At 36.8% G+C, this 24,624-nt stretch overlaps 1 protein-coding gene across 1 annotated transcript; it reads left to right on the top strand.

The window, feature by feature from the left end:
- The first annotated feature begins 22,696 nt into the window (after positions 1-22,696).
- Positions 22,697-24,089, top strand: LOC121783606 (ras-related protein RABA1f-like). The gene is made up of 2 exons (XM_042181732.1): positions 22,697-23,068; positions 23,554-24,089. The coding sequence occupies exons 1-2, from the start codon at positions 22,848-22,850 to the stop codon at positions 23,984-23,986; spliced, it is 654 nt and encodes a 217-aa protein (XP_042037666.1). The 5' UTR covers positions 22,697-22,847; the 3' UTR covers positions 23,987-24,089.
- The last annotated feature ends 535 nt before the right edge of the window (positions 24,090-24,624 follow it).

Below are 24,624 nucleotides of genomic sequence, written 5' to 3'. Positions count from 1 at the left end.
CTAAATTGAAAAGGCCCGTCAGTTTTGTTTCTTCACGAAGAGTCATGTTAATGCCTATATAAAGAGATGGTTGTACATGAATTAAAGACACAATTACAGAATATTTATGCACATAAAAGTCAACGACATACATACTATATATTCAAAGTTGCTCTTGATTCCTTATCCATTAAAGGGATCAAATAGAAGGCTTGAGGTCAGGGAGAGGATAAACATCAATAGCAGCTTAAGGGGAAACATCAAATAGTGGATCCAACCCTACATCAAATTAATAAGCATGGACGGAGGTTGGTGATTCTATCCCCACTTTATAGTATAAATGTTATGGTTGAATTAATTCAAATCTAGAATTAGATTTCATTATCGAAATCATTAAAGTTGAGATATGGCTAACAAGTTAATGTAATAGTGGGACTCTTGTCCAAGTCTGAAAAAAACGAAGAAAATTGGGGATTTATTGAAAAAAAATATAAGTTCAATTGTGAATTTGGATGATAATCAGAAATGCTTGCAAGTATTACACATGAGTTGTAATAATCTACCGGTTCACTTAAAGCCATGTTTTCTTTATATGGGAAGATATGGTGAAGATGAAGACATTGTGATCTCTGGTTTAATCCAATTGTCAGTTGCTGAGGGATTAGTAAAACTAATTAATGGAAAATGTTTGGAAGATGTAGCAAAAGAGTATATATATGAACCTATTGATACAAATCTCCTTATAGTTGGAATACACAACTATTCATTGAAAATGCATGATCTAGTGAGGGATTTATGTTTAAGAGAAGCTCAAAAATTGAAATTCTTATGTGTGTTGGAAGAGCACGGCATTCCACAAGACATACAATCTCAACGCCGTATCATAGGTAGGTTAAGAGAAGAGAAACATCCAACTCAACTCCTTCAATCCTTGGAATTTGCATCCCTTCTCCGGTCTTTAACCCTTGGCCCATTCGTTACAAAGAAACATCCAACGAGTTTATTGTATAATTTTAGATTGTTGAGGGTAGATTATGTAGAGCAAGATTATGAGGAGATTCTCCCTTGGCTAGTGAACTTGCGGTTTCTTGATGTGTATGTTGTTGATGAGCATCTATTACCTTCTTCGATCTATTTTCTCTGGAATTTACGGAGACTGCTTTTACACAACGTGGGTAAGGATTATGTTTGCGAGATTTGGAAAATGCCTCAACTTAGGCACCGATTTAAGAGAAGGGACACTTGATGGTGCGTATTGTCTTCCTGATACTTCTTTCAGTGACGAAGAGGATATGGTGTTGGAAAACCTTCGGACACTTTCTCACGTGAAGAATCTCAAGTTTGGTGAAGTAGTGCTTAAAAGAATCCCCAATATCAAAACATTGAAGTTATACTATAAAACAAAAGTAGATACCTAGGGAGAACACTCCTCCTCCTCTGACGAAGAGTCCTCTGAAGCAGAAGACTCCTCCTCCTCCGAAGAAGAAGACTTCTCTGAAGGAGGAGGAGGAGATACCTCAGAGGAAGAAGAAGAAGAAGAAGAAGAAGAAGACTCCTCCGAAGGAGGAGGAGGAGGAGGTGCCTCAGAAGAAGAAGAAGATGATGATGATAACCCTCTCAGCTATGTTTGTTGCCTCCACAAACGTGAATATCTTGAGCAATTCCATAAAAGAACAGTAGAAATGTCGGGAGAAGACTCCTCGGAAGAAGAAGACGCCTCAGAAGAAGAAGCCTCAAGAGGAGAAGAAGATTAATACCGTCTTAATAATGTTGGTTGCCTCCACAATCTCGAAGATCTTCAGCTGTGGCGTTCCTCACAAAACACTAGTATAATACGACATGTCAGTTTCCCACGTTCCCTCAAGAAATTGACGTTAAGAAATACCTATCTTCATTGGGAAGACATGAAGACAAAGATAGGTTCATTGCCCGTTCTTTAAGTTCTCAAGTTGAAAAAGAATTCCTTCATTGGCTCTAAGTGGGAAACATTTGAAGAGCAATTCTTGAATCTCAAGTTGTTGTTGATTAAGGATTGTGATGTAGAGCGGTGGATCACACACGACGCCCACTTTCCTCACCTTGAGCACCTTCATCTTTGTGCATGGGAGACATCTCCACACTTCAGACAATTATGTTGGAAGATTGTAGTGATGCAGTGATGGATTCAGCTCAAAAAATTAAGGACGAACAACAAGAATGCGGAAATGAAGACCTTCAAATCTCTGTTGCCTGAAGAATTTGTCAGTTAACAGCTTAGCCTTCTTTCTTTCTCTTAATAATTACTCTATTTATTAGACTTTTATAAACATTATTGGTAGTCCACATTCCTCACTTCAAAAATTTTACTCCCTTTGTTTCAGCTAAGATGACATATTTTTCTTTTTAGTTTGCCTCAATCAAGATAACACATTTTATTTTTGATAATTTTCTCTATCCAATTACTATAACCAACCACTTTTTTTCTTTATCCTATTAAATTTTTAATTCTCTTTTTCTCTCCATTTTAATGCTTACACTCACTCTTTTTTCTCTCCAATTAACCACATTAATCATCAACTCCTTAATCCCGTGACGAATAAAAAGTGTATCATCTTAGCCGGGACGGAGGGGTGTATCTCTAAAAAATGAACGTAAAGTACCCTCAAAATTATGTTATTACTTTTTACATAATGGGTGGTGAACTACTTTTCGTTGGTTCTACTACTTTGGATTGGTATGAAATATGGTACTAAGATTTTAAAAATACCACCGGAGGTCCAAATATCGCCAGAATTACTTTTTTACATTTTGAATATTTTTTTTACGAAACTACCTACAAGCCACTAAAGGGCAATTCAGTCAATTACCGATGAGATGCTATTAATGCAACTTTTGATGTGATTTCACATTATGTTAATGTTTTTTTTTTAATTTCTTGAACTTACATTATTTCTTGCACAAAAATAATTTTATTAAGATGAATGTTTGTGTCTAGTTCATTGTAGGAGTGATTCTCATGTTCAAGAATAAGAGCATCCGCAGCGGTGGCGAAAGACGCCACCGCCGTCCGCGCCGTTGGCAAGGCGTAGGACCGCCGCCGCTGCAGCCGCGCCGCTGGCACGGCGCTGCTCGATGTATCGAGCACGTCCGTGCCAGCGGACGCACACGTGGCGCGCTCTCATTCGTCAACGGCATAGCCGTTGTGTTTAAACTTTTTTTTATTTTTTATTTTTAAAAATCGGTATTTAATTATAAATAATGCTAAAAAATTAAAAAAAAATATTTTCCAAATCCCAAAAATATGGCCGTTTTTTCCCGTTTTTTCTGAATTTTTTTGATTTTTTTTATTTTTTTTTTCCCCAAAATCATCTATAAATACACACATTCATCATCCATTTATCACATCAAATCATCTCTCATTCATCTCTCATTCATAATTCTCATACAAACTATCAACACATTCATCACCCACTCAAAATCTCAAATGGATTTCACCCATATTATGGCGGAAGCGGAACGCGAAGCGGAAGCGGAACGCGAAGAACATTCATCATCCATTTCGGCGTTGCTGGATCCAACAACGACTTGAATGTGCTATATTCGTCACCACTCTTCAATGATGTGATGAATGGTGTAGCACCGGCGATCGACTTCACCATCAACGGAAATATATACCGCATGGGTTACTATCTCGCCGATGGTATCTACCCAAGGTGGTCGACGTTCGTGAAGACGCTCCACAACCCGCACGACCCGAGACGGGTTCTTTTTGCGCAGCGTCAAGAGTCAGCGCGGAAAGATGTCGAAAGAGCCTTCGGGGTCCTTCAAGCTCGATTCAACATTGTGAAGGCCCCGGCTCGGCTGTGGTACGTGAATAATATCGCCGACATCATGTTCACGTGTATTATATTACACAACATGATTATAGCCGACGAAGGGCCGAGGGCGGCTAGCTTCTACGACGAGGACGAAGCCGGAAGCTCAACAGCGAGGTCTCCCCTACGCCGAGGCGAGCATACGACGGTTGGCCAGAGGATCGAGACAAGACACACAATGCGCGATACTCGAATCCACAATCAACTACAAGAAGACCTAATCAACCACATGTGGGCGAAATTCGGCAACGAGTAGTGTCATTTTTAATTTTTAGGATTTTAATTATGTAATTTTTAATTTTTAGGATTTTAATTATGTAATTTTTACTTTTTAGGATTTTAATTATGCAATGTTTAATTTTATTTGTCATTTGTAATATTTATTGTGGGTTTTAAATGAATTTTAATATTATGGAAATGTTTTTGTGTAATTGAATTTTATATTAATTGTGCTCGTCCTTGCGGAAGAGCACAGTTGTGGGTGTTGTGCTCTTGCCAGAGAGCAGGCATGAATAGTACCGCCCGGGCCCACAACCGTGCCGCTGGCAAGAGCACGGTTGTGGATGCTCTAAACAACCGAACACTCAATATCAGACCTACTACGAGCAAAGTTCTGAGACAACTAATGATATTGTTTTTGGAGCCGTACTCGAGCAAGACAAAAGGAGAAAAACTGCGCGCCGTGATCAAGCCCCTAGACCATGGTATTACTCACTCTGTTATCAAAACATTCAGTCTTGATGCATGCATGCAGATCTAATCAATCATACTTTACTCTTTCTTTTTCTCTCTTACTAAACTTAATAAATATCATTCAAATATCATTTTCTTAATTCCTGTAAAAAACTCAATCAACTGTGGTGAAATGGAGGAAATAGTAGATTAGTAGTTGTTACAATTAATAATCCATTCAGCATTAATGGCAAGCTAAAATGAATGACATAAATAAAAATCTTAAGCTTCAATTTTCCCAATCCCTTTCCTGATTAAGAGAATTTAGCTTTTTCGTTTTTGAATTGTAGTGAATATGATACTTATGCAAACTTCTTGCAAGGAAATTCAGTATAAATAGTTAACTACTAATATTCACAATGATTAAATGAGTAAAATGAATTATGTCACAGCAATGCTTCAAAATTCAAATCACATTTCCTATCCTAATTCCAAAAACTGAAAAGAAAACAGCACATTTTTGGTAACAATTTCAAAAACCAAGCTATTGCTGCTGCTGATGTTCATCAATGAACTTCACCGTGATCACATTCACATCCTCCAATCTCATGACCACAAGCTTGACATTAGGGCCATCCCTGCATTTCCCCAAGCATTTTCACCCTGAGACTGCTTCTTCACTCCCCACAACTCTCATGAACTCCTCCAGCAGCGCCCCGGCCCCCGATTTCTTGCACTTCCCTTCCCGGCCCCGGAGCAGCATCAGTTATGAACGACGAGTGTGGAGCGGTTGGTATGATCAGGAACATCTCCTCTCCACACTCGCTGTCGCTAGATTCAGATGAATCACTAGATGATGACATTTCGCAATTGCTACTGCTTTCACTCTTGCTTTCTCTTCTGCCTTCGCCTTACGCAGTTGCTCCAGCAGAAGCTGTGTTGCTTTCTGCAATCAGAGACAGAACATTTCTTAAAATTGGCATCCAATTTAGTTATCAATCATATATAGTAGTTCGATTTATTGATTATATAAACCTAATATGATTGAAAAACTTGATGAAATTAAAAGTGATCAAAAGCCTCAATGTGATTGAAGACCTTGATAAGGAAAATCATTGACATGAATGAGGTGAAATTGAAAATTTTCTCCAATTCAATTGCGTAATCATATTGATATAAGCAATTCATACCGTGATCATGTTTCCGTTGATATGATCAAGCAGTTTCAATCGCTTAAGCAATTTCAATTGCTTCTTCTTCACCTACTTCTCCTTACCACTCTCATCCGCCTCCACCTCCGCATCCTCCTCCGTGGAGGCGGCGGAATCAAAGCTAGACTTATAATTCCAGAAGAATTCACGAGTTCCTCCGTCGAAGACGAAGCAGCGGCGACGTTTGGAAAGCGAATTGGCTGCTGGAGAGCCATAGCGGTGGCGGCAAGATAGGTAAAAACGAGGAGAATTTAAGAAGCGGCTGGAGATTAGTAATGGCGAATAATTTGGAGCCACGTGCTTGAATTCCACCAGAGCTCGAGGTGAATTCTACGCATGCTGGCGGGTTCTGATTGGCTGTCTGGTGATGTATGCTTTAATTAGCCACGTGCTTTTGATGAATACACATGGTACCGACTAGGGGTTTCTCACACGCGGCACAGATTTTCCATGTCAACGACGAAATTTCTTTTGTGATGGTATATGCAGTGGCACATCCGGACCACGAATATGGAATGGGCAAATTTAATATTGTTAATAAATACCTCATCCGTCCACAAAAAAATAGACAAGACAGTCAATGACAGACCTAGAAATTGAAATTATGGGATCGAATACACAATAAGAAATAGTAATAAATACTCCACCCGTCCACGAATAGGAGTCTCATGTCTTTCAGATACGAATTTTAAGAAATACTACTAAAAAAATAAGTGGAAAAAAATTAGTAGAATATGAGTCACACTTGTATATACTAGTATTAACACCCGTACTATGCACGGGACATAAGAGTTTCAAATAATGAATACAAAATATAATAAATATATAGAAAATAATAATTCAAAGCAACGTGAAGATTTAAAAAATAAAAATGTACTTATCTTGTTTTACTCTAAATGAAGAATTTACTACTTCCTAATGAATGAAACATTTATGCAATTTTAATTATAATCTAAGTGGACTAAAAACAAAAAAGTTAATGACAAAAAGAAGATGTGTGACTAATGATAAAAAAGTATGAGTTAATTAGATACAAATAAAGAAAATATGTGTGAGTAAAAATATTTATTGAAGTGCTATGCAATTCAATAATCCAAATAAAAGGTAAATTAATATATAAATTTAATAGCTTAATTTAAAAAAATATATTTTGAAAAATATATATGGAATACTAACATATACACATTAAATTTATGAATAATTTAAATTATAAAATTTAAAACTTCCTGTAGAAGTAAAGTTAGAAAATTGGTATTATACAATAATCACATTTTAATTGACTATTTATTTCTTCCGTTTAATTTCACATCATAGCATAACTTGATATACATCGCAAAAGACTAAATGAATTTTTATATTGGAAAGAATAAATATCTTACTTATAGGTATAAAAAGGAAATTATCACTTAAAATAACAATAATATTTTATGCATCTTGTTTGTTCGGAATAATGTTACAATTTACACTACTTTTTTTTTATATTAAGAAGTTATACAAACTTTATAAGTTAGATTTAATTTTAAATACTCCCTCCGTCCCAGATTAAGAGTCACTTTTGCCATAAAAGTCCATCCCAGTTTAAGAGTCACATTTAGAATTTTCCATATTTGGACATACAATTTTACCCCATTCTTCATCAAAATTACATAAAAATGCCATTATCTACAATAAAATAAACCAAACCAAAAATCTCACTTTTAATTAATTAAAAGGGACCCACCTTCAACCAACTAACTTCATTTATTACAAACTCCGCCATCTCACTTAATTTATTACACACTACAACTCTTTCTTAAAACCCGAGCCCTAACTATAAGTGACTCCTAAACCTAATTTCATCTTATCCATTGTTTAATATAAGCTTAGTACTAATGCTTAATTAATTAGAGGTGATTTAAAATATAAGAATTAAAAACTTTAATTGAGTAAATATAGGATGAAAAATGTAAACATTACATATTTGTGTTGTCATGTAGCTTGTGAATTAATTAGGAGAAAAAGTATTGCAATAAAGATTTAATCTCAATTTTAATCTAAATAAATGAAAGGCCGACTAAACTCTCTAGCACAATTTCAATTTTAACCCAAATATAAGGCTAATTTATATATAAATTTAATAACTTAATTAAAAAAAATTAATGGTAGTGCACTATTTAAATGTGTTTTAAAACATCTTCAAGAAGCCAGCATTTTATTGGACCATTATTTGTCTAATTATTTTTGCCTTCAAAAATTATTTTTTCAAAAGAGTGAACTACATAAATGGTACATGATCTTTCACTTTCGCGCATAAATGGTACCAGATATTTATTTTATATCGTTTTTAGTACCTATAAATCACATTTTTAGTACCTGATGCGATCACCCCAAAATACCATCTAAACAAATTCATTTTTCCATTTGTGTCATAAAGGATATTTTTGGCATTGACAAAACCAGTATCAAATGTGATATTATAATATCTTCTCTCATTCTCATCACTCTTTATACTATTATTATTAATCAATATTATTATTATTTTAATATCATTTAAATATACTTAATCATAATTATAGTTATAATTATATTTAATTATTATAATAATATTATTGTTATAATAGTAAAAACTAGAAGTAATTAATAAATAATAATTATTATTTTATATTAAATTAATAACTAATCGATATAGTCATAATCAAAATTTAAAATTGTGAATTGTATTCATAATGATAAAGAGTTCAATATTTTTAGTTAGGTGTTTTAACCCTAAAATGAGTATAAATAATTTAATTAAAAATATTTAATTGATTTAAGTACTTTAAATAATTAATTTAATCAGGTGTTTTGTTATTGATTTATATTATGCATGCAATATAAAACACTAAAAAGAAAGAAAAAAAGAAGAGAAAAGAAAAAGAGGAAACATAAACTAAGGAGAAAGAAGAAAGGAAGATAAAATACTAAAAAGAAAGAAGAAAATGAAGAAAAAAGAAAGATAATAAACTAAAGAAGAAAAAAGAAATAAGAAAGGAAGAAAAAAAATTCACATATTTGGTTCTATTTAATTGAAATTTCTAAAAATATCTCACATAACAAAAAAATCACATATTGGTACCTAAGGTTATTTTTGTCATGGGTACAAAAAAGATACTCCATAAAATAAAGATCATGTACTATTTGTGTGCGAAAGTGAAAGATCAGGTACCATTTATGTAGTTTACTCTTTTCAAAAAGAACACTCCATCTTTCTATTTTCCCTCCAAAATGGACATCAATGTCTTTCACCCTACTTGCACTTTAGATTAGATAGATTAGTTTTAAATGATACTCCCCCCCGTCTATGAAAAATAGAACATATTTGTCATTTTTGGTTGTCCACAAAAAATAGAGCGTATTTAAAAAAGGAAAGTTTTCAACAACTTCTCTCTTACTTTTTTCCCTTCTCTCTTACTAATAATATTGACCTCAGTACCTCATATTCCACTAACACTACTTCTCTCTTACTTTTTTTCCTCTCTCTTACTTTTTCCCCTCTCTCTTACTAATAATATAGACCCCACATTCTACTTAACACTACTTCTCTCTTACTTTACCAATTCCACATTAAAACCCGTGTTATTCAAAATTATTTATAATTTAAATATTTTTAAACTAATCTTATTGATGTTTATCAATAATTATGAAAAAAAATCAATAAATGAAATAAAAATATAAAAAAAATCATCATTAATAAAACGAAAATTATAAATATAATTACTTGTAATTAATCTATAACAATTTTAACTATCATGACATTTAAGGTCAAGGAGTAGGCCAAATTAACCCATTTTATAACAAAATTAGAATTAAAACGACGTCTTCTCCATCTATTCTTTTCACCGGAGCTGAGCCCTCCCTCTTCCTCTCCATCTCTCTCATCTATTCTTTCAACTGTTATTATCTATATCTATCTCTTTTATTTCCGGTAAAGGGCGAAGAACTGTGGTGGAAATCTGTCGCTTGGTGTTAAGGTGGAGCTCCGTACGTAGGGTCGAAGGTGGAGTTGCGCCGCATCTCGGAGGTCCATCAATGGAGTTTCCGGCAGCTCTCGGCGGACGATGGTGGGGTCGGTCGACCCCACTCGACCCCAACTGGGTCGGTCATTGAAGACTGTGAATGACACTTCTTTTGATGTATAATTGGTAAAGTAAGAGGGACATAGAAAAAGTAAGAGAAGGGGGAAGGTAGTGAAATGAGTGTTAGTGGATTGTGTGATCCACATTTAGAATGATGTGTATGGTTAATATTGGTTGAAAACTTTCTTTTTTGAACATACGTTTTTTTTGGACGGACCAAAATGACAAAACTTATCTATTTTTCATGGACGAATGGAGTATAATTTAATATTATTTTATTAATATACTCCCTCCGTTCTATGGTAGTGGAAGTATTTTTTTACGGCACGAAGATTAAGAAAAATGATGTTAAGTGAGTTAAGTAAATGAAAAATAAAGTAGAAAATTAAAAAGGTAGAAAAATGAAAAGTGAATATAGTAAGAGAGAGTAAAGTAAGTGATAAGAACTGTGTTGACTTTTACTAAAAAAAAAAAGAAAATGACTCATCTACTATAGAACATACCAAAATAACAAAATGGCTCCACTACTATGGAAAGGAGGGAGTAATAAATAATACTCACTTCGTCCACGAATATGAGTCTCATTTCTATCCGGCACGGGTTTTAAAGAATGTTAAGAAAAGTGGGTGGAATAAAGTTAGTGGAATAGGGGTCTCGCTTGTATATATTAGTTGTAAATGATATGTGAGTGGAATGAGTTAGTTGAATATGAGGTCTCTTTACCATTTATGGTAATTATGAACCGAGGCTCCTATTCGTGGACAGACCAAAATGGAAAAACGAGACTCATATTCGTGGACAGAGGGAGTAATATATTTGTATTTAAGTAGCATTGGCTTCATCCTTCGTTAACAAAATATAAACATGAATTAACCTGCAAATATGTACTTATTATTCATCTAAAAATATAAAACCATTTTAAATATTATATACATTAAAAATCATTGTATATATTATTTACAAAAGTGATACTCCTTTCGTCCCACAATAATTGTCACTTTTTTCCATTTCGGTCCGTCCCACAATAATTGTCACACTTAATTTTTTACCATAAATGGTAAGTAGGTCACATATTCCACTAACTCACTTCACTCACATATTTTTAAAAACCAATATAAAAAAGTTGGTCTCACATTCCACTAACTTTTCCAACCAACTTTTCTTTACATTTCTTAAAATTTGTGCCCATAATAAGAGTGACAATTATTGTGGTACGGAGGAAGTATAAGTAAAGCGGTAAATATATAGATTTTTGTTTATTTTGTTACGTAGAATAAAATGCAATACAGATCACGAATTATAAGTATTAACAGTGATTTTAACTAAAAATAAATATTAAAAAATAATATTTGCAAATTAATACTCCATCCGTCCCTCTGTAGCTGAGTCGTATTCTTTTTTGGGTTGTCCAACTGTAGCTGAGTCGTTTCCTTTTTTGGCAAAAAGTAACAGCTTTTCTTCTCTCTTACTTTCTTCTCTCTTCATCTATCTACTTTTTCCTTTCCTACTTTATTATTTATTTACTTAACTCATTTAACACAACTTTTCTTAAATCTCGTGCCAAAAAGAAACGTCTCTGCTACAAAGGGACGGAGCCCGGAGGGAGTATAAGTTTTTAATTCATAAAGTAATTAAAGGTTTTATTTTTATAATAACAAGAAATATTAATTGATAAAATAAAAAAGTAAAGAATTGAAAAAAATATGTTCTTGTTGAGGGTTGAACGCTAGACATCTTTATTAAAACCTAATAACTAAACTATTGGACTACTTTTTATATGAAATTTATTGAAAACAAATATATTGCTACATTCCACGAAGGGGCGGATATACTATTTTCGACTTGATGCAAGAGAAAATTTAGGCCATCTAGTCGCCCCCTCCTGCCCCGCTAGATCAGCCATTGGGTATATGCATATTGTACTATAATACTCCATCCTTCCCACCATAAGCAATTCATTTTTCTTTTTGGGATGTCCCACCATAAGTAATTCATTTTCCTTTTAAGTAAAAAATATCTCTTTTACTTTATTTTCTCAACTACTCCTTTCGTCCATATATGATCAATTTTCCATTTAAGGTTGTCTCACTATAAGTGCTTGATCTAGGAGAAAATCGGGTTTGTAGGGTACTTTACGTTTAAAATAACGTAAATGTACTCATTTTGTTATCTCTTCCATACATGGGAAAAACGCCACCCACATTGGCGTGTTTATTAAAGAAGACGCCACCCGCATTGGCGGCTTACAATTTAGAACTGCATGACGTCGTATTGTATTGAAATACTGTGTTTGTTAAAACACGCCAAGTTGGTTGGCGTGTTATTGTAAAAAACGCCTTCACCACCGGCGTGTTTCAATTTAGAGAGATATTCTACACTGGCGTGGGATAAGTGAAACACGCCTTCCGTGCTGGCGTTGTTCTTTAGACACGCCAACGGTATCGGCGTGTTATTCTCCGGTTCCAAAGCAGATCAAAGCAGATTCCAGCGAATTGAGGTAGAAAAGATCAGGGCCAGGGCCGGGATCGGATGTTACCTTCTTCACCGAGCTCACAAACTTGGACAAGCCCCTCCTCCTCTGTTTCCTCCGCAGTTTCTTGAATTTCCGGCAGCCGAAAAACATCGCGGCCGCGCAGAGCGCCGAGGTAACGCCGACTAATGCAAGCACCGCAGTCATAACTCTCTTCCCTCTTCCTCTGATACGAGTATATCTACAAGATATTCTCATATCTTTATTATTTTATATATTATTGATTTAGCATATCTTTCCTATTTCTTGATCACTAAGTTAGGTTATTAGAGAGTATTATAAATAGGAGCTTTTGTTATCTTTTGAATCATTCATTGAAGAAATACAATTTATCCTTTTTATTGTCTTTTATTTATCAAAAACTCTAGTTGAACGATAGTTGGTTGCTCGACGGGAGGATCCCGCGAACGAACCATCATCTTCTCCGCGATCTCACAGTTATCTCTCGATATGAGTTTACTCGTATCATCTGGTGCTTTCATTGAGAGGTCATCCTCCGTATTTCCGCCATCATGTCATATACTTACACTGACTACGTCCATCGCCAGTTCAATAGACCGTTCCTCTCGCCACTGCCCATGCCGAGCCCCACATCTTGTTGGTACCTTCAGAGCCAGAACGTGCAAGTCGGATACTCCTATCCAGACTCGCCATTGTTATATCCGCAACCACCCGATCAACCAGATTGGCAATGTTTCCCAACGACCAACGATGTCAGCCATATGGAGCCTCTCAACATGCCACGTGATCCAGTGACGCCGGAGTCTGAACCGAACCTAACCCTTCTCCAGCGACCTCGCGCTGCCGGGACCGATACGAGTACCCTCGTATCATCTCGTCAAACCTTAATTGACCGAGAACCCTAGGCTGCTCGATGGGAGGATCCCGCAAACGAACCTAACCCTTCTCCGGCGACCTCGCGCTGCCGGGACCGATACGAGTACCCTCGTATCATCTGGTGCTTTCATTGAGAGGTCATCCTCCGTATTTCCGCCATCATGTCATACACCTACACTGACTACGTCCATCGCCAGTTCAATAGACCGTTCCTCTCGCCACTACCCATGCCGAGCCCCACATCTTGTTGGTACCTCCAGAGCCAGAACGTGCAATTCGGATACTCCTATCCAGACTCACCATTGTTATATCCGCAACCACCCGATCAACCAGATTGGCAATGTTTCCCAACGACCAACGATGTCGGCCATATGGAGCCTCTCAACATGCCACGTGATCCAGTGACGCCGGAGTCTGAACCGAACCTAATGGTGGCTGCCTTGGCTTCACAGCTCGAGCGTTTGACTGCTACTATCAAGCAATTGACGTCTCGGATGGATGCAAACAAACGCTGCCTGGGCGATCCACACGCCGCGACACGACCTCCACCAGACCCTACAGCCAGTGTCATGTACACGGAGCCGGTATCGTGTCCCCTACCACAGATGACCGCCGCCGCCCCAGCTGATCTCCATCACGATCCATCTAGAAGCTCGCTGCCTGTTGTCGTTGCTATCCCGCCTCCACCAGCCACAATATCTCTGTCGTGCGACTCCAATTTCGGGTATGACTCAATGGAATTAATTGTCGTTGACAATGATAAAGAGGAAAAAAATGTTATTCATTCTAGTGTTGATGTTAGTGGACCAATTTATGGTAGTAAAGATGGCATAGATGATCCATGTAATGTTGTTTTTACTTGCCGAGAACCTATACATGTGGTGGAGCATAACAGGTTGGATATTACAATGTTGAGCAACAAGATTGATTCTTTTTTGTTGAAAGAGGACGAAGATGGTTCCATTGAGGATATGAAGAAGGCAATTGCCTGTGTATATGTGGTTTGGCATGTTGGTGATGTTACAAGTATTAATCATCGATCAACTTTCTTCGACGCCGATGCCCAGTTGATTCCTCCGCAAAATGACACTCTATGCTTGAGCATTCATGGACTCATTGATACAGGGAGACGCTCAACTATTCGGTGTATGTTTGACCCAGGAGGATTCCTCGACACTCATCGTTGCTTCATGGTGCCCACCTTGAGGACAAGGTGGATTTCAACCGTGGGGGAGTTGATACGATTATTATTATTATTATTATTATTATTATTTAGTTAGTTAATTATGGATTTGCATATATTTTTCATATCTTTTATCTTGCTCATTAAGTTTGTATCCACTATTATAAATAGTGGACATTGTTAGTCATTTTGAGGAATTCAAGAAATATCAAATCAATTTATCTTTTATCGTTCTTTTATCTTTTCGTACTTTATTTTTCCGCAAGTTCATCTCGTCAAACCTTAATTGACCGAGAACCCTAGGCTGCTCGACGGGAGGATCCCGCGAACAAACCTAACCCTTCTCCGGCGACCTCGCGCTGCCGGGACCGATACAACCTCCAGAGTCAGAACGTGCAATTTGGATATTCCTATCCAGACTCGTCATTGTTATATCCGCAACCTCCCTATCAACCGGATTGGCAATGTCTCCCAACGACCAACGATGTCGGCCATATGGAGCCTCTCAACATGCCACGTGATCTAGTGACGCCGGAATCTGAACCGAACCTAACGGTGGCTGCCTTGGCTTCACAGCTCGAGCGTTTGACTGCTACTATCAAGCAATTGACGTCTCGGATGGACCAATTTATGGTAGTAAAGATGGCATAGATGATCCATGTAATGTTGTTTTTACTTGCCAAGAACCTATACATGTGGTGGAGCATAACAGGTTGGATATTACAATGTTGAGCAACAAGATTGATTCTTTTTTGTTGAAAGAGGACGAAGATGGTTCCATTGAGGATATGAAGAAGGTAATTGCCTGTGTATATGCTATTTGGCATGTTGGTAATGTTACAAGTATTAATCATCGATCAACTTTCCTCGACGCTGATGCGCGGTTGATTCCTCTGTGCAATGACGTGCAATGTTTGGGCATGCATGGATGCGTTGACAAGCTCCCTAGTCACACGCACTATCTTCGGGCGAGGCATAAATCCAGTCAGCTAATGGATGACTTCTCAAATCTCGGCGGTACAAGAAGCATGGGAATAATATTGAAGTTGGCAAGAGTACTTGTATCCCTTCTTACAAATGTTGTTCACCAACGAATTCATGGAGGATGTTCTCATGAGGGGAAGGAAGGAGAGAAGTATTTTGTTGATGTTTTGCTTGATGTACCGGGAAATGAGATAGTTCGTGGGCGTATGTATACATTTGATCCAGGTGGGGATACCTCGCCAAAGCTTTTGTTCACCACACTCTTCGTTTTGTCGTGGTTTCCACCTTGAGGGCAAGGTGAATTTTAACCGTGGGGGAGTTGATACAAGTATATCTACAAGATATTCTCATATCTTTATTATTTTATATATTATTGATTTAGCATATCTTTCCTATTTCTTGATCACTAAGTTAGGTTATTAGAGAGTATTATAAATAGGAGTTTTTGTTATCTTTTGAATCATTCATTGAATAAATACAATTTATCCTTTTTATTGTCTTTTATTTATCAAAAACTCTAGTTGAACGATAGTTGGTTGCTCGACGGGAGGATCCCGCGAACAAACCATCATCTTCTCCGCGATCTCACAGTTATCTCTCGATACGAGTTTACTCGTATCATCCTCGCTCCCCCTTCTGCACCTTGTGCGCCTGCGGGAGCGGGTGGCGGTGGCGCAGAGACGAGTGCGCGCTCTGCACCACCGGAGAAGGAGCTGGAGTGGCAATACCGAGGCCTGGAGCCGGCGCCGGAGAGGCAGAGAAATGAGAAAAGTCACCGTTTCTTTTTGACTTGAGCCCAAGCAAGACTCTGAATTTCTCGAACAAAATGAGCCTTTTAGAGTCTTGATTAGCAAAGCTTTTGTTGACGCCATGATTGGTGTAATCGATTGAGATGAGGGTGTGGAAAGAGATGAGGAAGAAAACAATGATGATGAAAATCACGTGGAGAAGATGCCCCATTTTTCACTTTTTCTTGAGAGAAAACTGTGCACAACTTTTGATAAAAATGTAGTGATTGAAATGAAGTAGGAGAGGAGGTTAGTTTGTGGTGGAGACGCCAACTCCATAGGCGTCTATTTGGTTCAAGCCAAACACGCCGACTGAGTAGGCGTGTTTGTGGTTAAGACGCCAACTCCATATGCGTCTTTATGTATAAACACGCCAACTCCATAGGCGTCTTTAGGTATAAACACGCCTACATTTGTGGGGTTTTTTGGAATAAAACACGCAGACGGCTATGGCGTGTTTTAGTAACACGCCAACCCCGCCGGCGTTTTTTCACGTACCTATACTTACATTAAATACGACGACATACGGTTCTAAATTGTAAGCCGCCAATGCGGGAGGCGTCTTCTTAAATAAACACGCCAATGTGGGTGGCGTTTTTTCCATTTATGGAAGAGATAACAAAATGGGTACATTTACGTTATTTTAAACGTAAAGTACCCTATAAACCCGATTTTCTCATTGATCTAGTAGTACTTTTTTGGCAAAAGCAACACCTTTTCCATCTCTTACTTTATTTACCTTCTCTTACTTTATTCTCTCTACATCTCTTTTACTTTTTCTTCTCTTATACATTATTCTTTTCACTTAATTCAATAAATATCATTTTCTTAGAAACTGTGCCCAAAAGAAACTCCTCGCTTATAATGGGATGGTGGAGTACTTTATTCTTTTCACTCCTCTACTTTTCCCTCTCTCATACTTTACTCTTTCAACTTTTATTCTTTAAATATCAGTTCTTTAAATCGTAGGATGGATGAAATATAATATTCCTTCAGTCTCAACGAAGATGACCCATTTTCTTATTTAACTTGTCTCAACTAAGATGACTCATTACAAAAAAATACATATCATTATCTCTATTTTATTCTCTCTTATTTATTCTTTCCACTTAACACATAAAATAAATTACGTAAAATCATGTGTTGCCCAAGAAATTGGTCATCTTTCTTGGAACAGAGGAAGTAAGATAAAAAAACTTCTTGAGGTCCTTGACTCATACATTTTGTTTTATTAGGTCTTTATAGAAATTTTTTGGTTCATTAGGTCCTTGAATATATGTGATTGAGTATTTTTTGGCACGAGATTTAAGAAAATTATATTTATCAAGTTAAGTGGAGAGAATAAACTATGAGAGAGGATAAAGTAAGAAAAATAAAGAGAGAGTAAAATATGATATAGAATAAATAAGAATGATTAGATGTTTTGTTTTTAGTAAAAAATGAAAATCAACCCCTTATAGTGGGAAAAGTTAGGCCTGCTTATTCGGCCGGTTCGGGTTCTAACCGGACCAATTGACCGGTTAACCGATTTTAAATTTTCATAATCCTAGAAGTAGAACCGGAACCAGAACCTTAAATTTTCATAAACCTAGAACCGGAACCGGCCGGTTAAGAACCGGTCGATTTCGGTTCCGAACTAGAATCGATGTGTAATTTTAATCCGATATTATTTATCATTTTAAATAGTTCAATAGTAAAAAAATAATAATCCAACATCTAAAAATATAAAAACAATACCTTAAAATTCAAATAAATACAAACCAACAATACAATAATATTCATATATGGATAAGAGTGATGCCAAGTGAAGTAGGTTGGACTAGTTTATGTTAGCAATTTTTTTATAAAAAAAATAGGAGTTCTAAACTTTAGCAAATTTATTTTAAAACTGAATTTCATTTTCGTTTTTTTGGCTAAACAAATATTCAATGGATTTCCAATACTAATTGATCTTATTGTAACTTTTTGGTTTATAACGGAACAATTAATAAATTATTGACAAACAGGTTAAAATCGTATGTTAAATAAATTGTTACATAAATTTGTAATAAAGTTAAATTTCTATCATATGAAATGATATTGTATTTGTATAAGTTCTTTGGAAATTAAAAACAAACATATGGTGTCCTACTCATTGTAGTTAGTTCATAAAAAATGGATTGGAGAAATAATTGTAGATTCAAAGTATCACGGTTTAAACATTTTGAATACTTCATAAAACAGAGCTCGCAAATCTAACACTGTTTAAATCTAAAAATCACTCAATGTTTCAAATTATTTTACTTTAATTCAAAATTCATTTAATTAAATAGATTTATTAGTATATTAAATTATAAAAAATAAAATAGAATTATAATCTGATTCCCGGTTAGGAACCGGAACCGATTTTATTTTAAAAGTTGGAACAAGTACCGGAACCGATACCGGTTTTTTCGGTTAACCGAGAACCGGAGAACCGTTTAAGCACCCATAGGAAAAGTAAAAAAGAGAAATCAATCAATTATACTGGACGGATGGAGTATATCTATACAATATATAAAGGGGGTGTTTTGGGAATATTCACAAGATTGCCATTATGAAAATTTTGTAATATTAATGAAAAAAATACGGTTGGGTCATGGGGAGTCTTTGCCTCTTCACTCTCTTTTGTAACTCCCATTCCATTACCATAATTTTGGGAATATTCAATAACCTAATTAATTATAGTATTAATATTAGGTAAGTTATTGTGTAGTGGGCGAGCCCATATTACACGTTCTTTTAGTTAAACTTAACATTATTATCTATACAATATAGAAGAAACTGCCAAACCTATGGTGGATAAGGGTTTAAGGGCCATGCCAGGATTATAATTCCAGGAACAACCCCATGTTTTGAGTGTACCATTTGGCTATTCCCACCACAAATAAAATTCCCTTTATGCACTTTAGCAGAAACTCCAAGGAATGCTGCTCATTGTATTGAATATGCCCATTTGATCAAATGGAATGAGGTAAGCATATAACTTAATGTTTGTCTATATTTTCCTGCTGGAGTGGTGCCTTTGCATATACGTTTTTTATCAGGATAATATTTTATCAGGTCCATGGTTGCAAAAGCTTTGATCCAGATAATCCTCAAGACATGCAATGGGTTTATTCGGAGGTAATAAACAGTAGGGCAGTCTATCTTTCAATTGAACAAATTGGAATTTTTGTTTGTTTTCTTATTTTTCGATTTATCTGTATCTCAATAGGCTATCAAGAGGGCCGGAATTCCTGGTGTTACATATTCTTTGCCTCTTCACCTCTTTTGTAACTCCCATTCCATTACCATAATTTTGTGGTTTACGGTATATTAATTTTATGACCTCCCATGTCTTTGTTTTATAGCTATAAAAGACATAGAGTTGTAGATGAATTAGACACCTATAAAATCATACTCGATTTTTGGAGCTTTATCAAGTTTATCAGTGCCTAGCGGGTTTGAGATGCTTCAACACACTAGGTGGAAGTCGTTTTATATTTGTGAACAATACATCAATCAGAGAGCACTAGATGTAGCGTAATTTTTCATGTTGATAGAGAGTTGACTTGACTTATAGTTCGATTTGTCTTAATTGCATTATGGTATTTTTCATTTCATTTATTGTTCATTTTTTTACTATTATAGTAATAGTTAAAATACCATTTGTGCATGGTTCGAAAATTTTATCTCAATATTTTATCAGTATGAGGGCTGACATGTGTGATTAAGTGGAGTGAGTGGGAGGTTTTACTATGTCACGTGTAATTAAGTGGAGTGAGTGGGAGATGTTAACTAAAATTGATTCTAATTTTGTTTAATTAATTTAAAATTAAAAATTAATATTTTAAAATATATTAATCTGTGCATATCACAGGCTTGATACTAGTTTTTTTTTAAAGAATAGTTACGTGAAATTGAATGTTTTAAGATAATATTTAGGTGGGTGAAAATGGGCAATAAAATCAATAAAAATTGTATACGTACTTGTTCAATTCTCTCCCGTTTAATTATATAGCGACCAAAATATCCTTATTATTAGCAAAAATAATAGTTTCTCTTATTAATTGGAACACACATTTTGAAAATATGTAATCAAGATTAGATTTATCACCCGCATCCGCAACGCGTCTCGTTAATGTCTCCAACTTGTCTCGGAGAGACGAGACTGCAGCGAGACGGCGTTGCAGGGATACGTCTCGGTCTCGTCTTGGCGGGTGTCTCGTCCCGGAGGGACGGTTGGCGGGACAGCTCGCTACGCGCCAGCGCTAGGCGTGACGCCCACTAGCCGGCCCGCGAGTGGGGGTCGTTACGCTGACGCAATAAATCATTTTTTTTAAGATTCGATTTTAATTAAAAAAATAAATTTATAACGGTAATGTTACCGTTTTTTACTGTTCAACGGTATTTTTTTATTTTTTATTTTTCTTTCTTTTTTTACTCTATAAATACTCCTCTTTCATCCTCATTATACACACAAACACACATCTATTCTTCTCAAATCATCTCTCTTTCCTCTCCAATTTTCATCTCACCTCTCCAATTTCCATCTCTAAATGTCCGGCGACGGAAACGAGGGCGGCTCCGGCGGATATGACTTGAACACGTTTGGCGACTGAGGGGGCATGTACAATGTCTTGGGTGCTGTCGGTTCCGGTTCGTCGACGCCGGGTACCCAAGGCTCGTCGACGCCGACGACATACCAACCACCCTATTTTGATGTGGATGCATACTCTCGTCCCTCCGCCCCGAGGTATGGGCAATCGCAGGGATTATCTAAATTAGGGAGGATTTTCCAAATGAACCCAATCTGGAAGGAGGACGAGGCGGTGGAAGCTCCAGGGGTCGCGCATTCGATGTCGTGGAGGAAGATGAGGAGGCGGCCGAGGAGGAGGATATCTGTCGTCATCCATACAACCGCAAGGACACGATGACTCTGTTCAACGCTTGGGTCAGCGTCTCGTACGATCCCATCGTCGGGAATCAACAAACCCGCAAGTGTTTTTGGAAAAAGGTCACCGACGCCTACAATGAGAACAAGCCATCTCGGTCCCGCCGCTGCACCATGAAGATGCTCCGCAGTCATTTTGACCGAGTCGACAGAGATGTCAAAAAATTTTGTGGCATCTACAAGAATGAAGCGACTCAATACCAAAGCAGAGCCAAGTGGAGTCGACATTATGAGAGCGGCTATGCGAGTCTTTTTTTACGACAACGGCAAAGAATTCAAACATGTCGATGTTTGGGAGGTCGTCAAAGACGTTGAAATGTGGGCCGGCGGTGTCCAGCCCAGCACGGGCTCGAGCTCGAAACGCACGAAGCACACGGCGGGTGGCCAATGCTCGTCTAGTGAGGGCGGGTCAGGCAACGCCTCACAAGAGGTTGAGGGCACGACCACCGATGCAGGGGGCTCCTATCGTGGGCATCGTCGGCCGCAGGGTAGCAAGGAGGCAAAGGCAGCTAGAGGGATGAGGGGTCGAGGCGAATCAAGCCAGGCGGGCTCGGTCTCGGGCTCGAACACCCTATTGTCCATGTACTTGACAGCCACGATGGCTGACACTTTCTGCATGACGCCTCCCCAATATCAAGCCCATCTTGCCGGAATTGAGTATATGACAAGACAAATTGGTATTCCGCCTCCAGGTAGCTTGAGTGCACCGCCACCGCCTTCGGGGGATGATTCGCCGGGGGAGTAGTTCCACTCAATTTCTATAAAATTGTATTTTAAATTATGTAATTTTTATTTTTTTTAGGATTTTAATTATGTGTTTTTTTGTTTTTTTAAATTTTAAGTTGTAATTTTATTTTATTTAATGAAGTGTGTTTTTATTAATTGAATTTGTTGAAAATAAAAATAAAAAATAAAATTGAATGAATAGTTAAGGGATGAGATGGTTAAGAGATGAAGGGTTGCATGTGTTGTCTCTTAGTTAAGAGATGGGATGAAAAGTACAGTGGGGTTCATGAATAGTAAAGAGATGAAACGGTTAAGAGACGGATAAGAGACAACATTGCGGATGACCTAATTCTACTCATTCCAGTTTTGATTCGAATGCATCCCGAATTCAAATTCTTAGTTAATAGCTTATTGTTTTGTGAATTTAATAGTAGTACAGTATATCGTAAAGTTCTATAAGCCCCATTCTTCAACTGATATTAATTTACAAAACAATCAATTATTTACGACTTAGAATTTACAAAATAGAGAATTCAACATAGAGAATTCAACATGACTATTTTGTGAATTAAAATATCGTAAAGTTCTGTGAATTAATATTGGATCACAAAATCCTATATAAATGGTGAATTGCACGTAAATTCTTTAATATTAAATCATTAAGTGATATGGAATTCTCGCAATTATATGGTAGAGAATGAAGGATTCAAATAGTATTTTATAAAATCACAAAGTTATATTGAATTCTAGTGATTTATGTTGGAATGATTTAAGTAATCGAACCCGGATCGTTAAACGGGTAGGGTAACTGGACCGCCAACGGAATTCCTGAAAATGTGGAGGGAAACAACAATCAAAACAACCAAAAAAATGCATACATTCATTCTTCCCAGATTTCAACAACAAAAATTCACCACCACACTTGTTCAGCTCATGAACAACAACAACAAATTCAACGCAAATGACATGTAATTTGCGGCAATTCCCCCAAAATTAAATTGTAAATCCAATCGCGACGATTTTAGGGTTAGACAAATGGGATCGTACAGGGCGGATGAGGATTACGATTATCTTTTCAAGGTGGTGCTGATCGGCGATTCCGGCGTCGGAAAATCGAATCTCTTGTCCCGATTCACGAAGAATGAGTTCAGCCAGCAGTCCAAATCCACGATCGGCGTCGAATTCGCCACGCGATCTATTCACGTCGATGATAAGGTTGTTAAGGCCCAGATTTGGGATACCGCCGGCCAGGAGAGGTGATCAAAAAAATTAGCTTCGATTTTGTGATTTCCGTTATTAGATGAAATATGTGGAATTAATTAATGCTTGTTTTTTTGGAGATCTGTTTTTTTTTACCATTATGTTTCGATTTAGCTGACTAATCGATATTACCGTGTTAATCCTTTTATTTTTTCTGTGTATGGTAGAGATCATGGATCATTGTGATGTTGTTAGATGGAATTTGGGAATTGATTAGAGGGGATGTTTTTTGGGTGATTATGATCTGTGAAATTTCTGTTTCAAACTCAACTCCAAATGAAGTTCTGTTAAATCTATGAACTTAGTTATATTTCCATACATCAATTTTTGAAGGTTGGTTAATAATGATACGATGTAGGCCATAATTTACATGAATTGGCTTGAGGTGATTCCATATCTTGAACAATAATTGAATAATTGAGTCTTGGTGTTTCCTAAATTGGTGTTTTTCCTAAATCTTTTAAACATCGATCGAGTGCAGGTACCGTGCTATCACTAGTGCGTACTACAGAGGCGCAGTTGGGGCTCTGCTCGTGTACGATGTGACACGCAATGTGACCTTTGAGAACGTGGACAGATGGCTGAAGGAGCTCCGAGGGCACACGGACTCAAACATCGTGGTGATGTTAGTAGGAAACAAGGCAGATCTCCGACACCTACGTGCCATCTCCACGGAGAAGGCCAAGGCCTTTGCAGAGAAGGAGCACACATTCTTCATGGAGACTTCGGCCCTGGAAGCCTTGAACGTCGAGAGTGCCTTCACGGAGGTGCTCACAAATATCTACCACGTCGTGTGCAAGAAGGCCCTCGACATAGGGGATGACCCCTCGGCCCTGCCAAAGGGCCAAACCATCAACATCGGGAACAAGGATGACGTGTCTGCTGTCAAGAACAGCGGCTGCTGCTCGGGCTAGTCATGACCGAGAGCCGTTAGGTATTGTTTTTGGTCAATCTAGGGAGATGTATAGTAACTGCAAAACCTTTCAATTATTTAGTTGTTTGGTTGTGTGAACAAAAATGGGATTAGATTCTTCATTTCTTGATTGCAAAAATGGAAGAAGAAAATATTGGTTAATTTTAGTTTTCTTGATTGATTCATTCACTGTGGTATATTTGATCAGCTTAAATTGACAATCTTAGTTGGTTGCATTGTTTGATTGGATTCTTGTAGCGCAATAGTTGCAATTATTTGAATTAATATTTAATCATGTTAATTAATCTAAAACGAAACCTTGCCTATTTTAAATTAATCTTTTATCCTTAACCATAATATTTAAAAAATAATCCTACATAAAATGAAATTTAGTTACAAGATAAAATTCAAAAGAAGATAGAGTAATGTTTAACTAGAAACTGTGGCTGGCATCAATAGAATTGATGAAGAGTACTGTTTGAAGGAGGCAGTGTAGTCATCATATCACAGAAGAACTCAGCTTTGGCATTTTTTCTTTGCAACAGACAAATTTAACACACTCTTATATTCGACTATACATTCTTTGTAGTAAGGCTGCAACAGATTTTATTCAAACCAGTATTCAAATTTTGTTTGCAC

Source organism: Salvia splendens, chromosome 21, assembly GCF_004379255.2.
Source record: "Salvia splendens isolate huo1 chromosome 21, SspV2, whole genome shotgun sequence".
Classification (NCBI taxonomy): domain Eukaryota; kingdom Viridiplantae; phylum Streptophyta; class Magnoliopsida; order Lamiales; family Lamiaceae; genus Salvia; species Salvia splendens.
This window is presented reverse-complemented; position numbering and strand designations above follow the sequence as displayed.

Excerpts from the sequence above, each read along its gene's own strand:
- LOC121783606 (XM_042181732.1), top strand. The coding sequence starts at position 22,848 with ATGGGATCGTACAGGGCGGATGAGGATTACGATTATCTTTTCAAGGTG. Across the intron at positions 23,069-23,553 it reads GATACCGCCGGCCAGGAGAG|GTACCGTGCTATCACTAGTG; the intron begins GTGATCAAAAAA and ends GATCGAGTGCAG.